Source organism: Mobula birostris, chromosome 16 (genome assembly GCF_030028105.1).
Source record: "Mobula birostris isolate sMobBir1 chromosome 16, sMobBir1.hap1, whole genome shotgun sequence".
Taxonomy (NCBI): Eukaryota; Metazoa; Chordata; class Chondrichthyes; order Myliobatiformes; family Myliobatidae; genus Mobula; species Mobula birostris.
In genome coordinates, this window is record NC_092385.1 from 9,163,464 (window position 1) to 9,188,554 (window position 25,091).

Below are 25,091 nucleotides of genomic sequence, written 5' to 3' on the forward strand. Positions count from 1 at the left end.
GGCGGCATCCATCATTAAGGACCCCCATCACCCAGGACATGCCCTCCCTCTTCTCATTGCTGCCATCAGGAAGGAGGTACAGGAGCCTAAAGGCACACCCACAATGATTCAGGAATAGTTTCTTCCCCTCTGTCATCCGATATCTGAATGGACATTGAGCTCATGAATGCTACCTCACTACTTTTGTTTTAATTTCAATTTTACACTACTTATTTAATTTAACTATTATATATTTACTGTGATTTACAATGTTTTTCTCTATTACTATGTACAGTATTGCATTGTACCGCTTCCGCAAAGTTAACACATTTCACGACACATGCTGGTGATATTAAACCTTATTCTGAATTTCTCCAGAAAAATATGAATGTATGGTCGCATTGAAACATTTCATAATTTGCAATTTGTTTATATTTTATTAGGAGTATAGTGCGTTTAATTTTCTGCGGTCTCCGAACAGTTCCCGAATAAATCCAAATACAACCTGCATCACTAAGCGTCCTCCTTTCAAAATTCTCAAGTGACCACTGTTGTCAAAAATAACACCTGCACCTGCTTGAAAGAGCCCCGAGCTGAAAATATGATGTGGGTTTACACAGAAAATCTGCAACAGTGTAACTATGATCAGATTCGAACGTGTTACAAAATAAGCAAGTACTCCCAACACAGTTGTAACATTTCCCGCTCATATAATTATCGGGAAGTGTGTGGAGGCAGAACAGTATGCGCCGATTGCCCCTACACGATGAATAAAAACCGAGTTAATAATTGGAAACCTAGTACAATGGTAGCCCCCACCTGCTTATATTAAGGTTACCTGCTGCTCCCAGCTTGTCTCCGCCACTGTAAACAGCAAACAATTGGTAAATAAAACTATAGCATTGTGTTTGTTCGGCCTAATGAGCAGGGATTAGGCAGAGAACCTTTCCTATAAATGGCCCGAACGCTTAGCCAGAATACCCAGATCTCTCCAGCTGTTGTTTCGACCCGAGACTCAGAGAGAGCCAAGGGAACTTCGCCATGAGTGGCAAATTGCCGAGTTTGTCGTTGGTCGTGACCTCTCTACTGGTCGTGATTCCTCACGGGTCGTTTGTAAGCCTGGGCACCTCCACCCGATGCGTGCCTATTCCCAAGGCGATGGCCCTCTGCCACGACATTGGCTACTCGGAGATGAGGATCCCCAACATCCTGGAGCATTTAACGGTGGCCGAGGTGATCCAGCAGTCATCCAGCTGGTTACCCTTACTGGCCAGAGAATGTCACCCAGATGCCAGGATCTTCGTTTGTTCTCTGATAGCGCCCGTGTGCCTGGACAGGTAGGGAGCGGCTGAAGCGACTGGCTTTGGGGGAGGAACAGAGCTGATTCTTCCGAGGGCTACAAGACACTAAAAACTAAAACAAAGCGAAAAAAGAACTTTAGATACTAGGCATCTGAAATGCTGGAAATACCCAGCAGGTCTGACAGCTTCTGTCAAATCTTGATTGGTATGTGTGTGTGTGTGGGGTGGGGTGGGGTGGGGGGGGAGGTGGTTTAAGTATTACAGGGTTAAAGTAGGAGAACGAGGTTGAGAAAAACAGCCATGATTGAATAGCAGAACAGACTCAACGGGCCAATTGGCCCAATTCTTCTCCTAAATCTTATTGTCCTAAGATAGCCTTGTGCAAGTGCCTGGTAAAAGTCAGAACACACTGAAATCAAATGATAGATGGGAACAGGCAGGTGAAAGTTATCTTGAGAAATTTTTGAGTTCTGTCCAGTCTTAAAATTCCACAGTGAACAATGTTACTACAGGGTAAGCGTGAATATTTAAAATTATGGCTGATGCAAACTTCCATGGGTCTGGATTCAAAATGAGAAGCAGTTAAGATTAACACAAAAAATGCTGGAGGAATTAGTTCTACATGTTTCTTTTAAGTTCACAGAATATTTTCTGAATGTCTGCTTTACAAATTTTGAGGAAATGGGTAAGTGCATGGCAGCTGCAGTCTAATGTGGATAAATGTGATATTATTCACCTTTGGTCACAAGGTCAGGAAGGTAGATTACAACCAAATGGCCATAGATTGGGAAAGGGAGTCAGTGAAAAGTGTTGTGCAATAGTTGCAGGTGGGATGGGTGGGTAGAAAGCAAATAGAACAGTACCTTACAGAAGTATTAGGCACATATAGCCAGGGTGCCCAAGACTTTTGCACAATACTGTATTTGTCAACGTGGAGCACAGAGTGACTTTCTAATTTAGTGGGAGCAAAGGATGTTAAGAATGGTAGGATGGAGCGCCGTGGGAAGAGTGTGGGACAGGTGGCAGTAAAGGAGTGCTGGGGCAGAGGGGAGGGATAGTGCAGGCGTAGAAGCACCCAGCCCTGAGACACCATGCCAGGTAAGCAATTGGTTTATTGATCATTACTGAATGAGTCTGGTGCTTCCTGCTCCCTCCCCTTTCCCTTCCCCTTTTCCCAACCATGATTCTCCTCTTCCTGCTCCCTTCTGACTCAGTCCACAATAAGTACCAACATCAGAATCAGCTTTATCATCACTCACATAGATCATGAATTTTTTTGCTGCAGTACAGTGCAATACATAAAAATTATTACAATATTGTGCAAAAGTCTTAGGCACCCTAGCTATACATGTGCCTAGGACTGCTACACAATACTGTCTATCTTTGGAATGTTCTGCAGATTTGAGCAGAGGAGCTGAGGGATAGCTTGCTGAACAAACATAGAAACATAGATTATACAAGGCCTTGGTGAGACCACGTTGATGTCTGAGTGTAGTTTTCAGAATCAAAATCAGGTTTATTATCATGTATGTCGTGAAATTTGTGAACTTTGCAGCACAGTATAATGCGATACATGATAATAGCACGTAAAAAGAAAACTAAAGTATATATAGTTAAATTAAATAAGTAGTGCGAACAATAGAAAATAAAGAGTCGTGAGGTAGTGTTCATGGGTTCAATGCCCATTCAGAAATTGGATGGCAGAGGGGAAGAAGCTGTTCCTGAATTATAGAGTGTGTGCCTTCAGGATCCTGTACCTCCTTCCTGATGGTAACTATGAGAAGAGGGCATCTCCTGGGTGTTTAGGTTCTTTAATGATGGACGCCGCCTTTCTGAGGCACTGCTCCTTGAAGATAACCTGGATACTACGGAGGCTAGTGCCTATGATGGAGCTGACTAATTTTACAACTCTCTGCAACTTACATCGATCCTGTGCAATAACAACCCTCCCAACCCACTCCATACCAGTCAGGGGCCATTCATGGACCATTCAGAAATCTGTTCTTAGAACTTTGATACCCTTATCAAAAAAAGATGTATTCCATAAAAACATAAGAATAAGAACATTTCCTACGGAGGGAGTACAAGGAAAGGTCACAAGACAGATTTCTGGAATGGTAGGATGGACGTACGAAGAGACATTGGATCAATTAGGCTTACATTCATTAGCATTTAAAATACTGAGAGCTACATCATAGAATCTATGAGATTCAAACAGGACTGGAGTGATTAAATGCAGGCTCCTGGTGGAAGAGTTTCAGTTTGAGAGGTAAGCAACATAGGGCAGATGAGCAAAAGTTTATTCAGCCGGTGGGTGGTGAACCCGGTGGGATAAAAATCATTAAATATATTTTATGAGTTGGGTATTATTCATCAGGCAAATACAGTAGTATCAAAAGAGAGATGAGGAGAAAGCAAGAACAGGGTAGGGAATTTGCATCATCAGCTGTGATCATATTGAATGGTAGGGCAGATTCAAACAACCAAATGGCTGACTACTACTCCTAGCTTCAATGTCTCCATTGAATAATCACATTTTGTATTATGTTTTCTGTTACTGGATCAGAGAGAGATACAACATGGAAACAGCCCCTTCACCTCACTGAGTGCATGCTGACCACCAATCAGACATTAATCCCATCGCTCCCTACATCCTATCCGCTACCCCACCCACCCCCTGATTCTACCGTTCACCTACCTACACACTAGGCTGACCAATTAACCAACCAACCTACATGCCTTTGGGATGTGGGAGGAAGCAACAGCCACCAGAGAAAATGCACACAGTCATAGGACATGCAAACTCCACAGAGATAGCATCTAACATGAGGATTGGACCCAAGTCCCTGGTGCTGAGAGGCACCTGCTTTTAATTTTAATAATTGCGCCACTGTTCCGCCCAGTTAGGCAAATGACTATTTCCGGCTGATTTTTAAGCATTCACCAAATAGGTTTATTTAGAATACTTTATACTTATTTTGCCCATCCTCAACATCCTTATTCCAATCACTTAAAGTCATAGAACACTACAGCACAAAAACAGGCCCTTTGGCCCATCTAATCTGTGAACTATTAATCTGCCTAGTCCCATCAACTTGCACCCTGACCACAGCCCTCCATACTCCTCCCATCCATGTACCTATCCAAATTTCTCTAAAATGGTGAAATCAAACCCACATCCACCACGTCTGCTGGCAGCTCATTCCACACTTCCACCATCCTCTGAGTGAAGAAGTTCCCCCTCATGGTCCCCTTAGACTTTTCACCTTTCACCCTTAACCCATGACCTCTAGTTCTCATCTCACTTGTGGTAATGTGGTAACTCATCTATGGTACTATCTCCTCACACATCTACCAGTAACCCAAGCTAGCTTAGTACCAACTCACCAGGGACTCGTTGATTTCTATAAATGTATTTTAGTGTCTACAATACACTTACTCTCATTGATTCCTGTAACATGAGTTGCATTTACAGTTTGTTCAATGGTTAGCTGGTTTATACGCATTCAGATGCATCAGCTGCATTACCCTGAATATCTGACCTAATTCTCTGTTTTGATTAATCATTGATTTGTTCTGCTAAGTCAATATGACCATGGCCATTCGATCTAAGCACTTGCCTGGCATAAATACTTGGCATGAAGCTCTGGGTCAAAACAATTTCCCTTACAAGGTTCAATATCAAATTTCATTGATTGGCTGCTGAGTTTGGGACAGGTTACAGAAATTATTGCTGCAGAAATGGAAATCTCTTTTAGAAAGCTAAACCTACTCCTCTTGGGTTTACAGTATGCTTCACTGGCATTAAGTTGAGTTTCACAAATCACTCCCAGTTTTCATTCAGGCTGAATGGAACATAATTTTTTTAGTATCATGTTAAAACTGTCCATCACATTGCATACCCAGCCCAGCACAATAACAATGTTCACTTGCATCTTCTCACTAAAAACCTAACCCTTTCCCATAATTTCTTTGCTTGGACTCTCTCCTCCACTCTTCCAAGAAAAATGCTTATTTACCTAGAGGGTGGTGAACAAATCTGCAAAGTATACCTACTTGATCAATGATCTTGCACACCCCCTACCAGCACCTTTCATCTTAGTCTCTATGAAGTTCCCACTTTCCACCTGCATCAAAGACCAAACTTTCAGCCACTCCACCCTGTTTTTGAAACACTCTTCCTAGATCACAATGCTTCATCATCACGCTTCTTCAAGCCACATTGATGATAAGAAATTTGCCAGTAATACCCACTGGGTACCCACTAAGTGAAATACCTTGGTTTACCATACTTGTTAAGAATTATACTTGAAATGGGATTAGTAAGAAATCCAGTATGGTCAAGCATGATACCGTTTTGTACCCCTTCCCCTTCCGCTATCTTCTTATTCTGGCTCTGCTCCCTTCTAGTCCTGATGAAAGGTCTCAGCCCAAAATATGAAGTGTTTATTCCATTGCACTGATGCTGTCTGACTTACTGAGAAATTTCCAGGCGATTAAGTCTCAACTCATAGGCTGACCCCCTCATCCCTGAATCAACCTGGTAAACCTCCTCTGCACCACCCCCATAGCTAGTATATCTTTTCTCAAGTAAGGAGACCAGGACTGCATGCATTACTTCAGGTGCAGCACAACCTCCCTGCACTTAAATTCATCCTTTCTAGCAATGAAGGCTAACATTACATTTGCCTTCTTGATAACCTATTGCAGCTACAAACCAACCTTTTGCTATTCATGTACCAATACTCCCAAGTCCCTTTGTGTACAGCTTGCTGCAATCTTTCACCATTTAAATAGTCTGATCTTCTATTTTTCCTTCCAAAGTGGATGACCTTGCATTTACCAATTTGTACTCGCCATCTGTCATACCCTTGCCCATTCACTTAATCTATCTATATCTCTCTTCAGACTCCACACATAGCCTACATGCAACACACACAAAAAATGCTGGTGAACACAGCAGGCCAGGCAGCATCTATAGGAAGAGGTACAGTCAATGTTTCGGGCTGAGACCCTTTGTCAGGACTAACTGTAGGAAGAGATTTGAAAGTGGGAGGGGGAGATCCAAAATGGAGAAGACAGGAGGGGGAGGGATGGAGCTAAGAGCCGGAAAGTTGATTGGCAAAAGAGATACGAGGCTGGAGAAGGGAGAGGATCATGGGATGGGAGGCCTAGGGAGAAAGAAAGGGGGAGGGGAGCCCAGAGGATGGGCAAGGAGTATAGTGAGAGGGACAGAGGGAGAAAAAAGAGAGAGAATGAATGAATGAATAAATAAATAAATAAGGGATGGGGTACAAAGGGGAGGTGGGGCATTAACGCAAGTTAGAGAAGTCAATGTTCATGCTATCAGGTTGGAGGCTACCCAGACGGAATATAAAGTGTTGTTCCTCCAACCTGAGTGTGGCTTCACCTTGACAGTAAAGGAGGCTGTGGATAGACATATTAGATATATCAGTCTACGTAATCTGTTTTCGTATTCACTTCAGTATCATCAGCAAACTTAGATCTGCTACACTTGGTCCCCTCTATCAAATTGTTAATGTCTTTTGTGTAGTTGCAGGCCCAGCACCGATCCCTGCAGCACTACACTCATCACTGACTGCCACCCAGAGAAACACCCAGTTATCCCAACTCTCTTCTTTTTATTCTAATACATTACCCTTAACTGCATGCATCCTTATCACATGGATAAGTCTTGTATGTGGCACCTTATCAAACGTCTTCTGGAAACCCAAGTATACACTATCTACCTGTTCCTCTCTATCCACTGTGCTCTTTATATCCTCAAAGATCTCCTGTAAGTTTGTGAAACAGGACCTGCCCTTCATGATTCCATGTTACACCTGCCTGATGGAACCACTTTTATCCAGAAGTTTCACTTCTTCCTTAATGATAGTTTCAAGCATTTCCCTGACTACAGACATTTAACTGGCCTATCATTATCTGCCTTTTGCCTACATTCTTTTTTAAAACAGTGGAGAAACAGTCACCGTCTTCCAATTAGCCAGGACCTGCCCAGAGTCCAGAGAATTTTAGTAAATTTCTATCAGTACCTTGGTATGTATCCCACCGTGACCAGGGGACTTGTCTATCTTTAGGCCCACATGTTTGCTCATCACTACCTGTTTAGTAATGATTGTATTGAGGTCCTCACCTTCCATCACATCCCTCTCTGGCATGCTAGAGATGTCTTCTACCCTGAAGGTTGACACAAAATATTCACTCAAGGCCTTGGCCATTTTCACATTACCCTTGAGGGGCCTGCATCATTTTCATCACTCTTTTTCTGTTTTATACAGTTGTAAAAGCTTTTATTATCTGTTCTTATATTTTGTGTGAACTTACTTTCATAATCTAGCTTCCCTTTCATTATTACTTGTTCAGTGGTTCTTTGTTTCTTTTTAAAGTTTTCTCAATCTTCCAGTTTCCCACTACTCTTAGCAACTTTGTATATAAGCTTTGAGTATGATGCTTTCTTTTATTTTCTCAGTTATCCAAAGCTGGCTCTCCTCACCCTTGTTATGCTTGTTTATAATGTGAACATGTATTTGTTCAGCACTGCAAAAAATCTCTTTGAAAGACTTCCTCAACAGTCCCACCATAATGTCTGTGTTCCCAGTATATGCTAGCCAGCTCCTCCCTCATTCCATTGTAGACTCTTTTGTTTAGGCATAACACAGTGGTTTTAGATTCAACTACTGCACTCTCCATTTGTATTATAATAATAATAAAGCCACAATAGTAAACACCACTAGAACAGTTTGAAAGTTCCCAGCAATTGAGAAATTAGTGCACTTGGCTGTGCCTTTACTTCATGTTTTACCAGCTTGAGCTGAGAAAAAATACATAATAATTTTGTTCTGTAATTGTGCACCTCACATATGAATTATTTTTCTGATACAAAGAATTCCTTCAGCAGTAATTATCATTTATCAAACCACTAAAATGTTGTTTACAACTGAATAATTGCTCAAGCCTTAACTGGTATTGTACAAATCTAGTAGATAAACATCCAATTCATTTGACTGCTGAGTGTATTGTGAGAAAAACAGCAGCATATTTGGCAAAGGAGCAGGTATTTCTAATGAAAGAACACATGGAATTCTATGTTTATCTGTGCATGTATGGATGCCAGAACTTACTGTTCTCTTTAATTTGCAATAATGGCAAGTGCTTATAGTCTTATCATTATTACTTTGCAAAATCCAGGTCAATAAGCCAAGCCTCTAGCAGGTGGCTCAATATTCTATATAATCACTGGAAAACTAACCTGTTTTACAAATTACAGACAAGTTAACATTTTGAAAAGTTTACTTTCGAGGAAGTCTTCCATCACATTCCAGCAACCCACATTATGAGATTCATACACATTTAATTTCAGATCCCTAAAAAATGGAGGTTCCTAATTAATTAAACATGGAGAATCTGCAATTAAGATGAATATAACATTCAATATTAACATTATAACATTGGGTGGCAGGTTGGAGATACATCTCTACCAAAAAAGGCGCTTCTTCCCTCTGCTAGTCTGCAGGTGTAGCACCTGATAGCCGATCAGGGTCACGTGAAGCCGTGGGAGCAGGTGGTAGATAATCATATGAGCAACTGGTGCATACCACAAGTCCTGGATATGCAACCACTGACGCCAGATAATCGCTGAAGAGGGGTCACCTGTCCTGTAAAGGCACTGCTCAGAAGGCAATGGCAAACCACTTCTGGGAGAAAGATTTGCCAAGAACAATCACGGTCAAGAGACCATGATCATCTACATCATACCACACCACATAATAATGATGATGACATTAAAAAGGAAAAAAAAGCAGTTAGTAAATAATATGATGCAGCTGCTAAAGAAACTTCTATATTGACAAATTATTTCAAGCAAAAGATTACAACGTAGTGCTCCCTAAGGCCACGACCGCATTGACATGAGTTTTATTGATTGCAGCATAATGATAGCAAGAGCAGTGAAACATTATCCAAGCTTGGTTAGAGCAATTCCGGGAAAAATATTCCTCTGTGAAAATGAATTAATAACCTGTTAACAAACAGCTTTTACACATCCTAAGAATGAGAGTTAATAGAAGGTCAGTAATATTGAAAAAGAAAAATTATTCACTCATGTTATAAAGAAACTTTTGCTTCACGTTTAATTCACAGAGGATGAAATGTGATTTTCCCCCATGTTAAATGCAAGATAAATGACCCAGAAATTGTGACTAGGTACAGTTTACTCAGTGCCAGATCACACAATATTGCATTCCAGTTAAATTGCACAGCACCTACATGAAACAACACAAGGTTTCTTACTAATATTACAAATACTTATTTTTATTTATATTACTTTCATGTTTGTAGCACTTTGAACTGCATTGTTAATGGAACACTTTTCCTACAGGTAAAGTTATAGAACATAGAATAGTACAGCACAGTACAGGCCCTTCAGCCCACAATGTTGTGCCAACTCTCAAACCCTGCCTCCCATATAAGCCCCCACCTTAAATTCCTCCATATACCTGCCTAGTAGCCTCTTAAACTTCACTAGTGTATCTGCCTCCACCACTGACTCAGGCAGTGCATTCCACGCACCAACCACTCTCCGAGTAAAAAACCTCCCTCTAATATCCCCCTTGAACTTCCCACCCCTTACCTTAAAGCCATGTCCTCTTGTATTGAGCAGTGGTGCCCTGGGGAAGAGGCGCTGGCTATCCACTCTATCTATTCCTCTTATTATTTTGTACACCTCTATCATGTCTCCTCTCATCCTCCTCCTCTCCAGAGAGTAAAGCCCTAGCTCCCTTAATCTCTGATCATAATGCATACTTTCTAAACCAGGCAGCATCCTGGTAAATCTCCTCTGTACCCTTTCCAATGCTTCCACATCCTTCCTATGGTGAGGTGACCAGAACTGGACACAGTACTCCAAGTGTGGCCTAACCAGAGTTTTTTCGAGCTGCATCATTACATCGCGACTCTTAAACTCTATCCCTCGACTTATGAAAGCTAACACCCCGTAAGCTTTCTTAACTACCCTATCCACCTGTGAGGCAACTTTCAGGGATCTGTGGACATGTACCCCAAGATCCCTCTGCTCCTCCACACTACTAAGTATCCTGCCATTTATTTTGTACTCTGCCTTGGAGTTTGTCCTTCCAAAGTGTACCACCTCACACTTCTCCAGGTTGAACTCCATCTGACACTTCTCAGCCCACTCCTGTATCCTATCAATGTCTCTCTGCAATCTTTGACAATCCTCTACACTATCCACAACACCACCAACCTTTGTGTCATCTGCAAACTTGCCAACCCACCCTTCTACCCCCACATCCAGGTCGTTAATAAAAATCATGAAAAGTAGAGGTCCCAGAACAGATCCTTGTGGGACACCACTAGTCACAATCCTCCAATCTGAATGTACTCCCTCCAACACCACCCTCTGCCTTCTGCAGGCAAGCCAATTCTGAATCCACCTGGCCAAACTTCCTGCGATCCCATGCCTTCTAACTTTCTGAATAAGCCTACCATGTGGAACCTTGTCAAATGCCTTCCTAAAATCCATATAGATCACATCCACTGCACTACCGTCATCTATATGCCTGGTCACCTTCTCAAAGAACTCTATCAGGCTTGTTAGACACAATCTGCCCTTCACAAAGCTATGCTGACTGTCCCTGATCAGACCATGATTCTCTAAATGCCTATAGATCCTATCTCTAAGAATCTTTTCCAACAGCTTTCCCACCACAGATGTAAGGCTCACTGGTCTATAATTACCCAGACTATCCCTACTACCTTTTTTGAACAAGGGAACAACATTCACCTCCCTCCAATCCTCCGGTACCGTTCCCGTGGACAACTAGGACACAAAGATCCTAGCCAGGGGCTCAGCAATCTCTTCTCTCCCCTCGTGGAGCAGACTGGGGAATATTCCGTCAGGCCCCGGGGACTTATCTGTCCTAATGTATTTTAACAACTCCAACACCTCCTCTCCCTTAATATCAACATGCTCCAGAACATCAACCTCACTCATTTTGTCCTCACCATCATCAAGTTCCCTCTCATTGGTGAATACCGAAGAGAAGTATTCATTGAGGACCTCGCTCACTTCCACAGCCTCCAGGCACATTCATCCCATGGTATTGGGGGTAAGGTATTGATGTGGATAGAGAATTGGTTGGCAGACAGGAAGCAAAGAGTGGGAATAAACGGGACCTTTTCAGAATGGCAGGCAGTGACTGGTGGGGTACCGCAAGGCTCAGTGCTAGGACCCCAGTTGTTTACAATATATATTAATGACTTGGATGAGGGAATTAAATGCAGCATTTCCAAGTTTGCGGATGACATGAAGCTGGGCGGCAGTGTTAGCTGTGAGGAGGATGCTAAGAGGATGCAGGGTGACTTGGATAGGTTAGGTGAGTGGGCAAATTCATGGCAGATGCAATTTAATGTGGATAAATGTGAAGTTATCCACTTTGGTGGCAAAAACAGGAAAACAGATTATTATCTGAATGGTGGCCGATTAGGAAAAGGGGAGGTGCAACGAGACCTAGGTGTCATTATACACCAGTCATTGAAAGTGGGCATGCAGGTACAGCAGGCAGTGAAAAAGGCGAATGGTATGCTGGCATTTATAGCAAGAGGATTCATGTACAGGAGCAGGGAGGTACTACTGCAGTTGTACAAGGCCTTGGTGAGACCACACCTGGAGTATTGTGTGCAGTTTTGGTCCCCTAATCTGAGGAAAGACATCCTTGCCATAGAGGGAGTACAAAGAAGGTTCACCAGATTGATTCCTGGGATGACAGGACTTTCATATGATGAAAGACTGGATGAACTAGGCTTATACTCGTTGGAATTTAGAAGATTGAGGGGGGATCTGATTGAAATGTATAAAATCCTAAAGGGATTGGACAGGCTCGATGCAGGAAGATTGTTCCCGATGTTGGGGAAGTCCAGAACGAGGGGTCACAGTTTGAGGATAAAGGGGAAACCTTTTAGGACCGAGATTAGGAAAAACTTCTTCACACAGAGAGTGGTGAATCTGTGAAATTCTCTGCCACAGGAAACAGTTGAGGCCAGTTCATTGGCTATATTTAAGAGGGAGTTAGATATGGACCTTGTGGCTAAAGGGATCAGGGGGTATGGAGGGAAGGCTGGTGCAGGGTTCTGAGTTGGATGATCAGCCATGATCATACTGAATGGCGGTGCAGGCTCGAAGGGCCGAATGGCCTACTCCTGCACCTATTTTCTATGTTTCTATCTCTAATCGGTCCTACGTTCACTCCTGTCATTCTTTTTTTCTTCACATGATTGAAGAATGCCTTGGGGTTTTCCTTTACCCTACTCGCCAAGGCCTTCTCATGCCCCCTTCTTGCTCTTCTCAGCCCCTTCTTAAGCCCCTTGCTTCCCTATATTCCTCAATAGACCCATCTGATCCTTGTTTCCTAAACCTCACGTATACTGCCTTCTTCCACCTGACTAGATTTTCCACCTCACTTGTCACCCATGGTTCCTTCACCCTGCCATTCTTTATCTTCCTCACCGGGACAAATTTATCCCTAACATCCCGCAAGATATCTCTAAACATCGACCACATGTCCATAGTACATTTCCCTGCAAGAACATCATCCCAATTCACACCCGCAAGTTCTAGCCTTATAGCCTCATAATTTGCCTTTCCCCAATTAAAAATGCTCCTGTCCTCTCTGATTCTATCCTTTTCCATGATAATGCTAAAGGCCAGGGAGCGATGGTCACTGTACCCCAGATGCTCACCCACTGAGAGATCTGTGACCTGACCCGGTTCATTACCTAGTACTAGATCTAGTATGGCATTCCCCCTGGTCGGCCTGTCCACATACTGAGACAGGAATCCATCCTGGACACACTTAACAAACCCTGCCCCATCTAAACCCTTGGAACTAATCAGGTGCCAATCAATATTAGGGAAGTTAAAGTCACCCATGATAACAACCCTGTTATTTTTGCACCTTTCCAAAATCTGCCTCCCAATCTGCTCCTCTGTATCTCTGCTGCTACCAGGGGGCCTATAGAATACCCCCAATAGAGTAACTGCTCCCTTCCTGTTCCTGACTTCCACCCATATTGACTCAAAAGAGAATCCTGCTACATTACCCATGCTTTCTGTAGCTGTAATAGTATCCCTGACCAGTAATGCCACCCCTCCTCCCCTTTTTCCTCCCTCTCTATCCCGTTTAAAGCACTGAAATCCAGGAATATTGAGAATCCATTCCTGCCCTGGTGCCAGCCAAGTCTCTGTAATGGCCACTACATCATAATTCCATGTATGTATCCAAGCTCTCAGTTCATTACCTTTGTTCCTGATGCTTCTTGCATTGAGGTACACACATTTCAGCCCTTCTACCTTACTGTCTTTACACTGTTTATTCTGCTTCTCTTTCCTCAAAGCCTCTCCGTATGTTAGATCTGGCTTTACTCCATGCACTTCTTTCACTGCTCTATCACTCTGGGTCCCATCCCCCTCGCAAATTAGTTTAAACTATTGAATACTATTTATTATTAATAGTAGGTAGGCTACATCCTTACAATTCCATCAATCCAAGATCAATCCTGACCACGGTGCTGTTGATGTTGAGGCTGTATGTCCTTTCTGTCATCCTCCGGATTTGCTTTGGCTCCTTCTAGTTTTCATTCACATCCAAAGAGATACTGGTTAAATGCCTACAAAAAATTGTCCCCAGTGAAAGTGGGTTGCAGGAACTGATTGGCATGCAAGAGAGATAAGGTAACAGGGAAAAGTGGGGTAATTGTATTGCTGTAGGCTGGCATAGATGATAGGCTGAATGATTTCCTATGTTGTAAGCAAATGCAAAGTATGAAATATTATTTCAGATTTTCTTTAGACCATAAGATATGGGAGCAGAATTAGGACATTCAGCCCATCAAACTGCTCCAATATCATGGCTGATCCATTTTTCCCTCTCAGCCCTCATAGAACATAGAAAACATACCGCACAATACAGGCCCTTCGGCCCACAAAGCTGTGCCAAACATGTCCCTACCTTAGAACTACCTAGGCTTTACCCATTGCTCTCTATTTTTCTAAACTCCATGTAGCCATCTAGTAGTCTCTTAAAAGACCCTATCATTTCCGTCTCCACCACCGCCGCCGGCAGCCCATTCCACGCACTCACCACTCTCTGTGTAAAAAACTTACCCCCGACATCTCCTCTGTACCTGCTTCCAAGCACCTTAAAAATATGTCCTCTTGTGCTAGCCATTTCAGCCCTGGGAAAAAGCCTCTGACTATCCACACAATCAATGCCTCTCATTATCTTGTACACTTCTATCAGGTCACCTCTCATCCTCCGTCGCTCCAAGGAGAAAAGACCGAGTTTACTCAACCTATCCTCTTAAGGCATGCTCCCCAATCCAGGCAACATCGTTGTAAATCTCCTCTGCACCCTTTCTATGGTTTCCACATCCTTGCTGTAGTGAGGCGACCAGAACTGAGCACAGTACTCTAAGTGGGGTCTGACCAGGGTCCTATATAGCTGCAACATTACCTCTCGGCTCCTAAACTCAATTCCATGGTTGATGAAGGCCAATACACCGTATGCCTTCTTAACCACAGAGTCAACCTGCGTAGCAGCTTTGAGTGTCCTATGGATTCAGACCCCAAGATCCCTCTGATCCTCCACACTGCCTAGAGTCTTACCATTAATGCTATATTCTGTCATCATATTTGACCTACCAAAATGAACCACCTCACACTTATCTGGGTTGAACTCCATCTGCCACTTCTTAGCCCAGTTTTGCATCCTATCAATGTCCTGTTGTAACCTCTGACAGCCCTCCATACTATCTGCAACACCACCAACCTTTGTGTCATCAGCAAATTTACTAACCCATTCCTCCACTTCCTCATCCAGGTCATTTATAAAAATCTCAAAGAGTAGGGGTCCCAGAAGAGATCCCTGAGGCACACCACTGGTCACCGGCTTTCATGCAGAATATGACCTGTCTAAAACTACTCTTTGCCTTCTGTGGGCAAGCCAGTTCTGGATCTACAAAGCAATGTCTATGTTCTATTTTCTATGTTTCTATGTCCCCTTGGATCCCCTGCCTCCTTACTTCTCAATAAGTCTTGCATGGGATACCTTATCAAATGCCTTGCTAAAATCCATGTACACTACATCTACAACTCTACCTTCATCAATGTGTTTAGTGACATCCTCAAAAAATTCAATCAGGCTTGTAAGGTATGACCTGCCTTTGACAAAGCTACGCTGACTATTCCTAATTATATTATGCCTCTCCAAATGTTCATAAATCCTGCCTCTCAGGATCTTCTCCATCAACTTACCAACCACTTAAGTAAGACTCACTGGCCTATAATTTCCTGGGCTATCCCTACTCCTGTTCTTGACTAAGAGAGCAACATCTGCAAACCTCCAATCCTCTGGAACCTCTCCCATCCTCATTGATGATGCAAAGATCATTGCCAGAGGCTCAGCAATCTCCTCCTTTGCTTCCCACAGTAGCCTGGGGTACATCCCGTCTATTTCCATTGGCTTATCCAACTTGATGCTTTCTAAAAGCTCCAGCACATCCTCTTCCTTAATATCTACATCCTCAAGCTTTTCAGTCCACTTCAAGTCATCCCTACAACCGCCAAGATCCTTTTCTGTAGTGAATACTGAAGCAAAGTATTCATTAAGTACCTCCGCTATTTCCTCCGGTTCCATACACACTTTTCCACTATCACACTTGATTGGTCCAATTCTCTCACGTCTTATCCTCTTGCTGTTCACATACTTGTAGAATGCCTTGGAGTTTTCCTAATCCTATCTGCCAAGGCCTTCTCATGGCCCTTTCTGGCTCTCCTAATGTCATTCTTAAGCTCCTTCCTGCCAGCCTTATAATCTTCTGGATTCCTATCATTACCTAGTTTTTTTGAACCTTTCATAAGCTCTTCTTTACTTCTTGACTAGATCTACAACAGCCTTTGTACACCACGGATCTTGTACCCTACCATCCTTTCCATGTCTCATTGGAACGTACCTAATCAGAACCCCACGCAAATATCCCTTGAACATTCGCCACATTTCTTCCGTACGTTTCCCTGAGAACATCTGTTTCCAATTTATGCTTCCAAGTTCCTGCCTGATAGCCTCATATTTCCCCTTATTCCAATTAAACATTTCCCCAACTTGTCTGTTCCTATCCCTCTCCAATGCTATGGTAAAGGAGATAAAATTGTGATCACTATCTCCAAAATGCTCTCACACTGACAGACCTGACACCTGACCAGGTTAATTTCCCAATATCAGATCAAGTACAGCCTCTCCTCTTGTAGGCTTATCTACATATTGTGTCAAGAAACCTTCCTGAACACACCTAACAAACTCCACCACATCTATACCTCTTACTCCAGGGGGATGCCAATAAATATTTGGGAAATTAAAATCTCCCACCACAACAACCCTGCTATTATTACTCCTTTCCAGAATTTGTCTCCCTATCTGTTCCTCGATGTCCCTGTTACTATTGGGTGGTCTATAAAAAACACCCAGTGGTGTTATTGACCCCTTTCTATTCCTAACTTCCACCCACAGAGACTCCGTAGACAACCCCTCCATGACTTCCACCTTTTCTGCAGCCATGACACTATCTCTGATCAACAGTGCCATGCCCCCACCTCTTTTGCCTCCATCCTTATCCTTTCTGAAACATCCAAAGCCTGACACTTTGAGTCGCCATTCCTGCCCCTGCAGCATCCAAGTCTCTGTAATGGCCACAACATCATAGCTCCAAGTGCTGATCCACGTTCTAAGCTCATCCGCTTTATTCATGATACTCCTCACATTAAAATAAACACATCTCAAACCATCGGACTGAGCGCATCCCTTCTCTATCAGCTGCCTATCCTCCCTTTCACACTGCCTCCAAGCTTTCTCTATTTGTGAGCCAACCTCCCTTTCTTCCATCACTTCAGTTCATCTCCTGCCTTTTCTCCGCATAGTCCTTCATGCCCTGACTAATCAAGAATCTATCAACTTCTGCCTTAAATAGGCCCAATGACTTGGCCTTCCCAGCTGTCTGTGGCAATGACTTCCACAGATTCACCACTCTCTGGCTAAAGAATTTCTTCCTTTCTCCGTTCTAAAAGGACGTCCCTCTATTCGGAGGCTGTGCTCGCTGGTCTTGAGACTTCCACGCTATAGGAAACATCCTCTCTACATTCGAGGCCTTTCAACATTTGATAGGTTTCAATGAGTTCACCCCTCATTCTTCTGAGTCCCAGTGAATACAGAATATGAAATACTATATTATTTGTGTGTATTATGCAATGTAACGTCAGGAAAGAAGTAATTGTATATTCTTAACTGCCACGGCATTGAAGGAAGAGAACTGATGTTAAGAAGTAATGCAGCAAATAATTCATCTTCATCTTTCTTTCCTTTTGCCCTGGCTAAGGTTTATATACCCTTGCTACAGCCTCTGTGCAGCGGTGAGGAACAGCTGTGCCCCCATTATGGCTTGTTATGGCTACCCATGGCCAGAAATTTTGAACTGTGATAAGTTCCCTGTTGACGATGGCATGTGTATATCCTCAATCAGCAACAGGACAGCATCTCACAGAAGAAGTAAGTAATCTTACTGAAGAATGGTTTTCAATTAATAGTGTAATGCAGAGTAAATCACACGCACACACCAGATTCAAATCAGGCTTCGCTGCTTTTACAGTGATAGATCAAGTCAGTGTCAAGAAATTTGTTATAGTTAAGGACAGTGTGGTGGGGTGGAGATGCATCTCTACCAAAGGAGGTGCAAGGCACTTCATCCTTCTGTTAGCCTCCAGGAGACCATTGGGTAAGGTGTAGCATCTGCTTAGCCCCCAGCCCCAACAACCCCCCCAGATGAGAATCACATGAAGCCATGGAAACAGGTGGTGGATGGTCATATGAGCAGCTGGTGTACATCATAATAAGTCCTGGTTGCATGACCACTGACACCAGACAATCTCTGAAGAGTATTGTTAATGACTGGGGTCACCCATCCTATAAAGACACTGCCCAGAGGAAGCCAATGGCAAACCACTTCTGTAGAAAAATTTGCCAAGGACAATCAAGGTCATGGAAAAGACTATGACTGCCCATGTCATATGACACAGCATATAATGAACAAACAAAGATAAAGGTATTTAAGGTGTTATAAGAATTGTGATCATCTGGAAGGACTGGATAACATTGTAATCACGTATTCATCCTGTTTGCCAGCTTGGTGACTGCAACAGTCAAAAGGAAAACAAGCCTTGTCTTACTCTCAACACAAAGATATAATGGCAAAATCAACAAAGATCTTAAGCCAAAAAGCAAAAATAACTTCTGAAAAGCTAGATAGGGGATGATCTAATTCTTTGCAGAATTTGGTATCTGTGCTGCTTGAATCTGATTATAAATCTATATTTCTACCCACTATAAAGCAATGCCACAAGCCAGCTGTCGAGATTGTGAATTGGAAGAAACTACTTCATTCAAAGAAATACTCAATACGTTTTGTTCACATGATTTTGGTAAGTACAGTGCACGGAAATAATGAAAATTGCTTCTTATACTAAAATATTTTATTAGAAATATTTTTGCACCGATAAAAGCCAAGAATGCTGTTTGGAGAATTTAAGGACATAAAAAAACGGGAGCAGGAGCAACTAAATGGATGGCGTGGTAGCCTAGTGGTTAGCACAACACTTCACAGTACAGGCGACCAGGGTTCAGATCCGGCTACTGCCTGTAAGGATTTGTACGTACTCCCAGTGACCACGTGGGTTTCCTCACACAGTCCCAAGTCATACCAGTTCGTAAGTTAGTCGGTCATTGTAAATTGTCATGTGTTTAGACTAGAATTAAATAGAGGGATTGCTGGGCGGCAGGGCTTGAAGGGCCGGAAGGTCCTGTTCTGTGCTGTAGCTCATAAATAAATTAGAATTAAACCAGATGAAGCAAGTGAAACTAGAACTAGAGGTCATAAATTAAGGGTGAAAGGTGAAATATTTAAAGAGTACTTCTTCACTTAAGAGGGTGGTGTGCATGGAACGAGCTACCAGAGGAAGTGGTGGATGTGGGTTAAATTTCACCACTTAAGAGAAATTTGGATAAGTACAGTATATGGATGGGATGGGTTTGAATGAAGGGCTATTGTCCAGATGCCGGTCAATGGGACTAGGCAGAAAAACAGTTCAGCACGGACTAGATGCGCCGAAGGCCCATTCCTGTGTTGTAGTGCTCTATGAATATGAGTACGCCATATGACTAGTCCAACAGACCCACCTTTCAATAAGATGAAGTCTGATCTTAAACTTATCTACCTGGCTTACTTGTTCCGTATAACCCGTGGCTCTCCGACAGTACAAATTCTGTCTCTCCCAGCCATGACTCAGCCTCCTTAGCCCTCTGAGTTAGAGGATTGCAAAGATCAACAACCATCTGAGCAGAAATCCTTTTAATCTCTATATTGAACGGACAGTCCCTGATTTTGAACCTTCTATTTCTGGATTCCTCAAAAAGGGGAAATGTCATCTCAGCATCTGCCATAGAAATAGAAACCATAGAAATTACAGCACAGAAACAGGCCTTTTGGCCCTTCTTGGCTGTGCTGAACCATTTTCTGCCTAGTCCCACTGACCTGCACACGGACTATATCCCTCCATACACCTCCCGTCCATGTATCTGTCCAATTTATTCTTAAATGTTAAAAAAGAACCCACATTTACCACCTCGTCTGGCAGCTCATTCCATACTCCCACCACTCTCTGTATGAAGAAGCCCCCCCTAATGTTCCCTTTAAACTTTTCCCCCCTCACCCTTAACCCATGTCCTCTGGTTTTTTTCTCCCCTTGCCTCAGTGGAAAAAGCCTGCTTGCATTCACTCTATCTATACCCATCATAATTTTATATACCTCTATCAAATCTGCCCCCATTCTTCTACGCTCCAGGGAATAAAGTCCTAACCTATTCAACCTTTCTCTGTAACTGAGTTTCTCAAGTCCCGGCAACATCCTTGTAAGCCTTCTCTGCACTCTTTCAACCTTATTTATATCCTTCCTGTAATTTGGTGACCAAAACTGAACACAATACTACAGATTCGGCCTCACCAATGCCTTATACAACCTCATCATAACATTCCAGCTCTTATACTCAGTACTTTGATTAATAAAGGCCAATGTACCAAAAGCTCTCTTTACGACCCTATCTACCTGTGACGCCACTTTTAGGGAATTTTGTATCTGTATTCCCAGATCCCTCCGTTCCACTGCACTCCTCAGTGCCTTACCATTAACCCTGTATGTTCTACCTTGGTTTGTCCTTCCAACGTGCAATACCTCACACTTGTCTGTATTAAACTCCATCTGCCATTTTTCAGCCCATTTTTCCAGCTGGTCCAAGTCCCTCTGCAGGCTCTGAAAACCTTCCTCACTGTTTACTACACCTCCAATCTTTGTATCATCAGCAAATTTGCTGATCCAATTTACCACTTTATCATCCAGATCATTGATATAGATGACAAATAACAATGGACCCAGCACTGATCCCTGTGGCACAGGCCTCCACTCGGAGAAGCAATTCTCTACTACCACTCTTTGGCTTCTTCCATTGAGCCAATGTCTAATCCAATTTACCACCTCTCCATGTATACCTAGCGACTGAATTTTCCTAACTAACCTCCCATGCAGGACCTTGTCAAAGGCCTTACTGAAGTCCATGTAGACAATATCCACCGCCTTCCCTTCATCCACTTTCCTGGTAACCTCCTCGAAAAACTCCAATAGATTGGTCAAACATGACCAACCACGCACAAAGCCATGTTGACTCTCCCTAATAAGTCCCTGTCTATCCAAATGCTTGTAGATTCTGTCTCTTAGTACTCCTTCCAATAACTTACCTACTACTGACATTAAACTTACTGGCCTATAATTTCCCGGATTACTTTTCGATCCTTTTTTAAACAACGGAACAACATGAGCCACTCTCCAATCCTCCGGCACCTCACCTGTAGACAGCAACATTTTAAATATTTCTGCCAGGGCCCCCGCAATTTCAACACTAGTCTCCTTCAAGGTCCGAGGGAACACCCTGTCAGGTCCCGGGGATTTATCCACTTTAATTTTCCTCAAGACAGCAAGGACCTCCTCCTTTTCGATCTGTACAGTTTCCATGATCTCACTACTTGTTTCCCTTAATTCCATAGACTTCATGCCAGTTTCCTTAGTAAATACAGACGCAAATAACCTATTTAAGATCTCCCCCATTTTCTTTGGTTCCGCACATAGCCGACCACTCTGATCTTCAAGAGGACCAATTTTATTCCTTACAATCCTTTTGCTCTTAATATACCTGTTGAGTCCTTTCTGAATCTCCCATGTTTCAATAAGTTCATCACTATTCTTCAACACTGAGTCCAGGTTTTGACTGAAGCGGCTAAACCAGCAATGAAATTAAGGCAATATAGATGGAAAAGCAGAAAGAATATCTTGATACTGAGAGTTTTCAGCAGGCTACCAAGATTTTCAGTAGAGGAAACTGTGTTTCCAGAGCATATTTATTTTATTTTGAGATACAATGTGAAATAGGTGCAAGAGTTAATGACAATAAATAAATATGCCATCAGTTGTTCAAAAAGAGAAAGTTACTCAATTGATTTGCCTAGATATTTCTTGAACATTTAGTGTGGTCAGAATGTATCTATCTGTTTCCCAGGGTTGGAGTGTCTAATACCAGATGACATGTGCTGAAAGTGAGAGGGGGCAAGTTCAGAGGGGGTATCAAGGGCAAGTTTTTTTTTAAACTCAGAGTTCTGGATGCCTGGAATGCACTACTTGGAGTGGTGGTAGAGGCAGACACATTATAGGCTTTTAAGAGACATCTGGATAGGGACACGGATGTAAAAAAAGACCGAGTGACATGCACATTGTGTAGTTAGGAGGGATTAGTGTTTAGGTGTTTTTGATTTGCTTTTTAGCTGGTCCGGCACAACATTATGGGCTGGATCACCTGTTCTTGTATTGTACTATGTTCTATTTAACGCACAGGGGAGCATCTGGATTATAGTATTGCAGCAGTTCAAATTAAACTCCTTACTCATTCATAGAACTTTCCCTGATTTCAAATATTAAGGAAAGTAATCACTGCTGCCATTATTATCCCTCACAAGACATTCCACATTCCATAGGAGAGAAGTTTGCCCTTGGTCACTAGTAGTATGCAAGGATATCAGCCACTCGCTGTACCAACTTTCTTACGTCCACTTCCACTAAAATCAAAGCTAAATGCTGCAATGCTCTCACACTCATACTTAGTGTTAGTAACCACTGATTAATTTCTCTGCTGAATCAGAATCTTCCTGCTTCTTCTCGCAGTATCCTGGCCAATGTTTATCCACCAACAACAAAGGGATTTTGATCTGTCTCAAATTACTGTTTCCATGCCTAAAATGGATAGAAGTGATCACACTTCTTTGTCTGTGAAATGTGGAATGAAAAGGAATCCTTTCTTGTTATATCTGAACAATAATTGAAAGGGATAGGATCCAAGTTTTGTGCTTTGTTAATTGTAAATTCACTGCAAACCCCTTTTATCATCATTAGTTACACATTATATAGCCATTGTGACCACTAAGTACCTCCTGTACCTAACAAAGTGGTCATTGAGTACACGTTCATGGTCTTCTGCTGCTGTAGCCCATCCACATCAAGGTTCGACATGTTGTGAATTCAGAGGTGCTCTCCTGCCACCACTGTTGTAATGGGTGGTTGTTTGAGTCATTGTTGCCTTCTAGTCAGCTTGAACCAGTCAGGCCGTTCTCCTCTGAACACCCTCATTAAGGAAGTGTTTTTGCCCTCAGAACTGCCGCTCACAGGATTTTTTTTGTTTTGTTTTTTGCACCATTCTCTGTAAACTCAGACTGTTGTGCCTAAAAATACCAGGAAATCAGTAGTTTCTGAGATACTCAAACCATCCCATCTGGCACCAACAACCATTCCACTGTCAAAGTCACTCAGATCACATTTCTTCCCCAATATGATGTTTGGTCTGAACAACAAATGAACCTCTTGACCATGTCCGTATACTTTTATACATTGAGTTGTTTTTATGATTGGCTGATTAGATATTCGCATTAGCGAGCAAGTGTACCTATATTTATGCTCTATTCTTTGTTGGTGCAGCTGTAACGAAACCCAATTTCCCTCGGGATCAATAAAGTATATCTATCTATCTAAATAGCCACTGAGTATACAGTACATTACACAGCAATGCTCTCTATATTGTAGAAGCTTTTTAACTTGGGGTTGGATTTTGTTTGTGACTGATCACACAGAAAAGTTATTCAAAGTATTTTTCCCCCCACAGCTGTGAAAATCAGAATCTCAAACAGAAACACAAGTTTCGCCCGGATCTCAAATTTTGAGCTGGACAGCAGATTTGAGGTTCTCAAGCATGGGCCCCTCCTCAAGACAGAGATTCACCCCAAGATTCAGCACTGGCTTGACTTGGATGCCACTTGTGTCCAGAACATGACACAAGGCAGACATGCAGGGACCTTTATGATTGTGGGCAGGATCCAGAACGGAAAAATTGTAGTGAACAAAGTTTACTTATGGCAAAAGCGTGACAGAAGTCTCATGCTTGCTGTCAGAAAGTGGAAGCATTACAGATGCCGTTCACAATATTAAAGTTGAGTTATATATTTGTAAATATTTTTATTTTTAGATGAATGTAAAGATCTTATAAAATAAAATACTTTATCTTTTTTTTAGTGCCAATGTCTACTCTTTATAGAGAACTCAAATCAGGAGTCAGATATTAGTAAGTGAATCAAACTTTGATCCCCATGAACAATGGCAAAATTTTTTACACAGGTGTCACGAAGTCAACCCAAATATACTACTTCCTCTACTATACAATCCCTATTGAAAACTTGCATTTTTGCAGTAATGAGATTAAGGAAACCATAGGTCAAAAAGAGATAAGCTAAGAAAATATTTTACTGAATTATTTATGTTAAATTAGTTATAATTTTGTCTTAATAAATATTATGCAAATACATTGATGCTATTCAAATAATCCTACAGTTTATTATGTTATTGTAATGTCTTTCAATGCACAGTTGTCTGAACCGCTTTTTTCCCCTGGAATGCCCAATTCTAATACAGAACTTCCACACCTCATACAGATTCCCCAATTACTTTCATAAGGCTATAAGCGAAGGAGCACAATTAGGCCATTTGGCCCATCGAGTCTGCTCTGCCATTGCATCATGACTGATATATTATCCCTCTCAACCTCATTCTCCTATCAACTTCCGTTTTAAATATACTCAATGACGTGGCCTCTACAACTGTCTGTGGCAATGAATTCCACAGATTCACCATCCTCTGGCTCAAGAAATTTCTCCTCATTTCTGTTCTAAATGCATATTCCTCTATTCTGAGGCTGTGCCCTCTGGTTCTAGACTCCTCCACTACAGAAAACATCCTTTTCCCATTCGCGCTATCTAAGCCTTTCAATATTCAATAGATTTCAGTGAAATCCCTCATTCTTCTAAACTAGTGAGTACAAGACTAGAGCCATCAAATGATCCTCATATGTTAATTCTTTCATTCTTGGGATCATTCTCGCGAACCTCCTCTGGACCCTCTCCAATGACAGCCCACCTTTTGTTCTTTAACTGCTTCTTTAAACCTCTGAAAAACTTTCTTCTGACATTTTCATAGAACCATAGAAAACCTTACCTGAGAAATTACCTAGGGTTACCCATAGCCCTCTACTT

General features: G+C 42.3%; 2 protein-coding genes across 3 annotated transcripts in view; one reads left to right on the forward strand and one right to left on the reverse strand.

Annotated features, from left to right (window-relative positions):
- p4htmb (prolyl 4-hydroxylase, transmembrane b) overlaps positions 1-25,091 on the reverse strand; it is an 88,678-nt gene that overhangs the window by 49,997 nt on the left and 13,590 nt on the right. The window lies entirely within an intron of this gene.
- On the forward strand, positions 1,021-23,994 carry LOC140211289 (secreted frizzled-related protein 5). The gene is made up of 4 exons (XM_072281002.1): positions 1,021-1,316; positions 17,742-17,911; positions 18,751-18,840; positions 23,672-23,994. The coding sequence occupies exons 1-4, from the start codon at positions 1,021-1,023 to the stop codon at positions 23,992-23,994; spliced, it is 879 nt and encodes a 292-aa protein (XP_072137103.1).

Coding starts and splice junctions, on each gene's coding strand:
- LOC140211289 (XM_072281002.1), top strand. CDS start 1,021: ATGAGTGGCAAATTGCCGAGTTTGTCGTTGGTCGTGACCTCTCTACTG. Junction 1,317..17,741: donor GCGCCCGTGTGCCTGGACAG/GTAGGGAGCGGC, acceptor GCCCTGGCTAAG/GTTTATATACCCTTGCTACA. Junction 18,841..23,671: donor GTTTTGTTCACATGATTTTG/GTAAGTACAGTG, acceptor TTCCCCCCACAG/CTGTGAAAATCAGAATCTCA.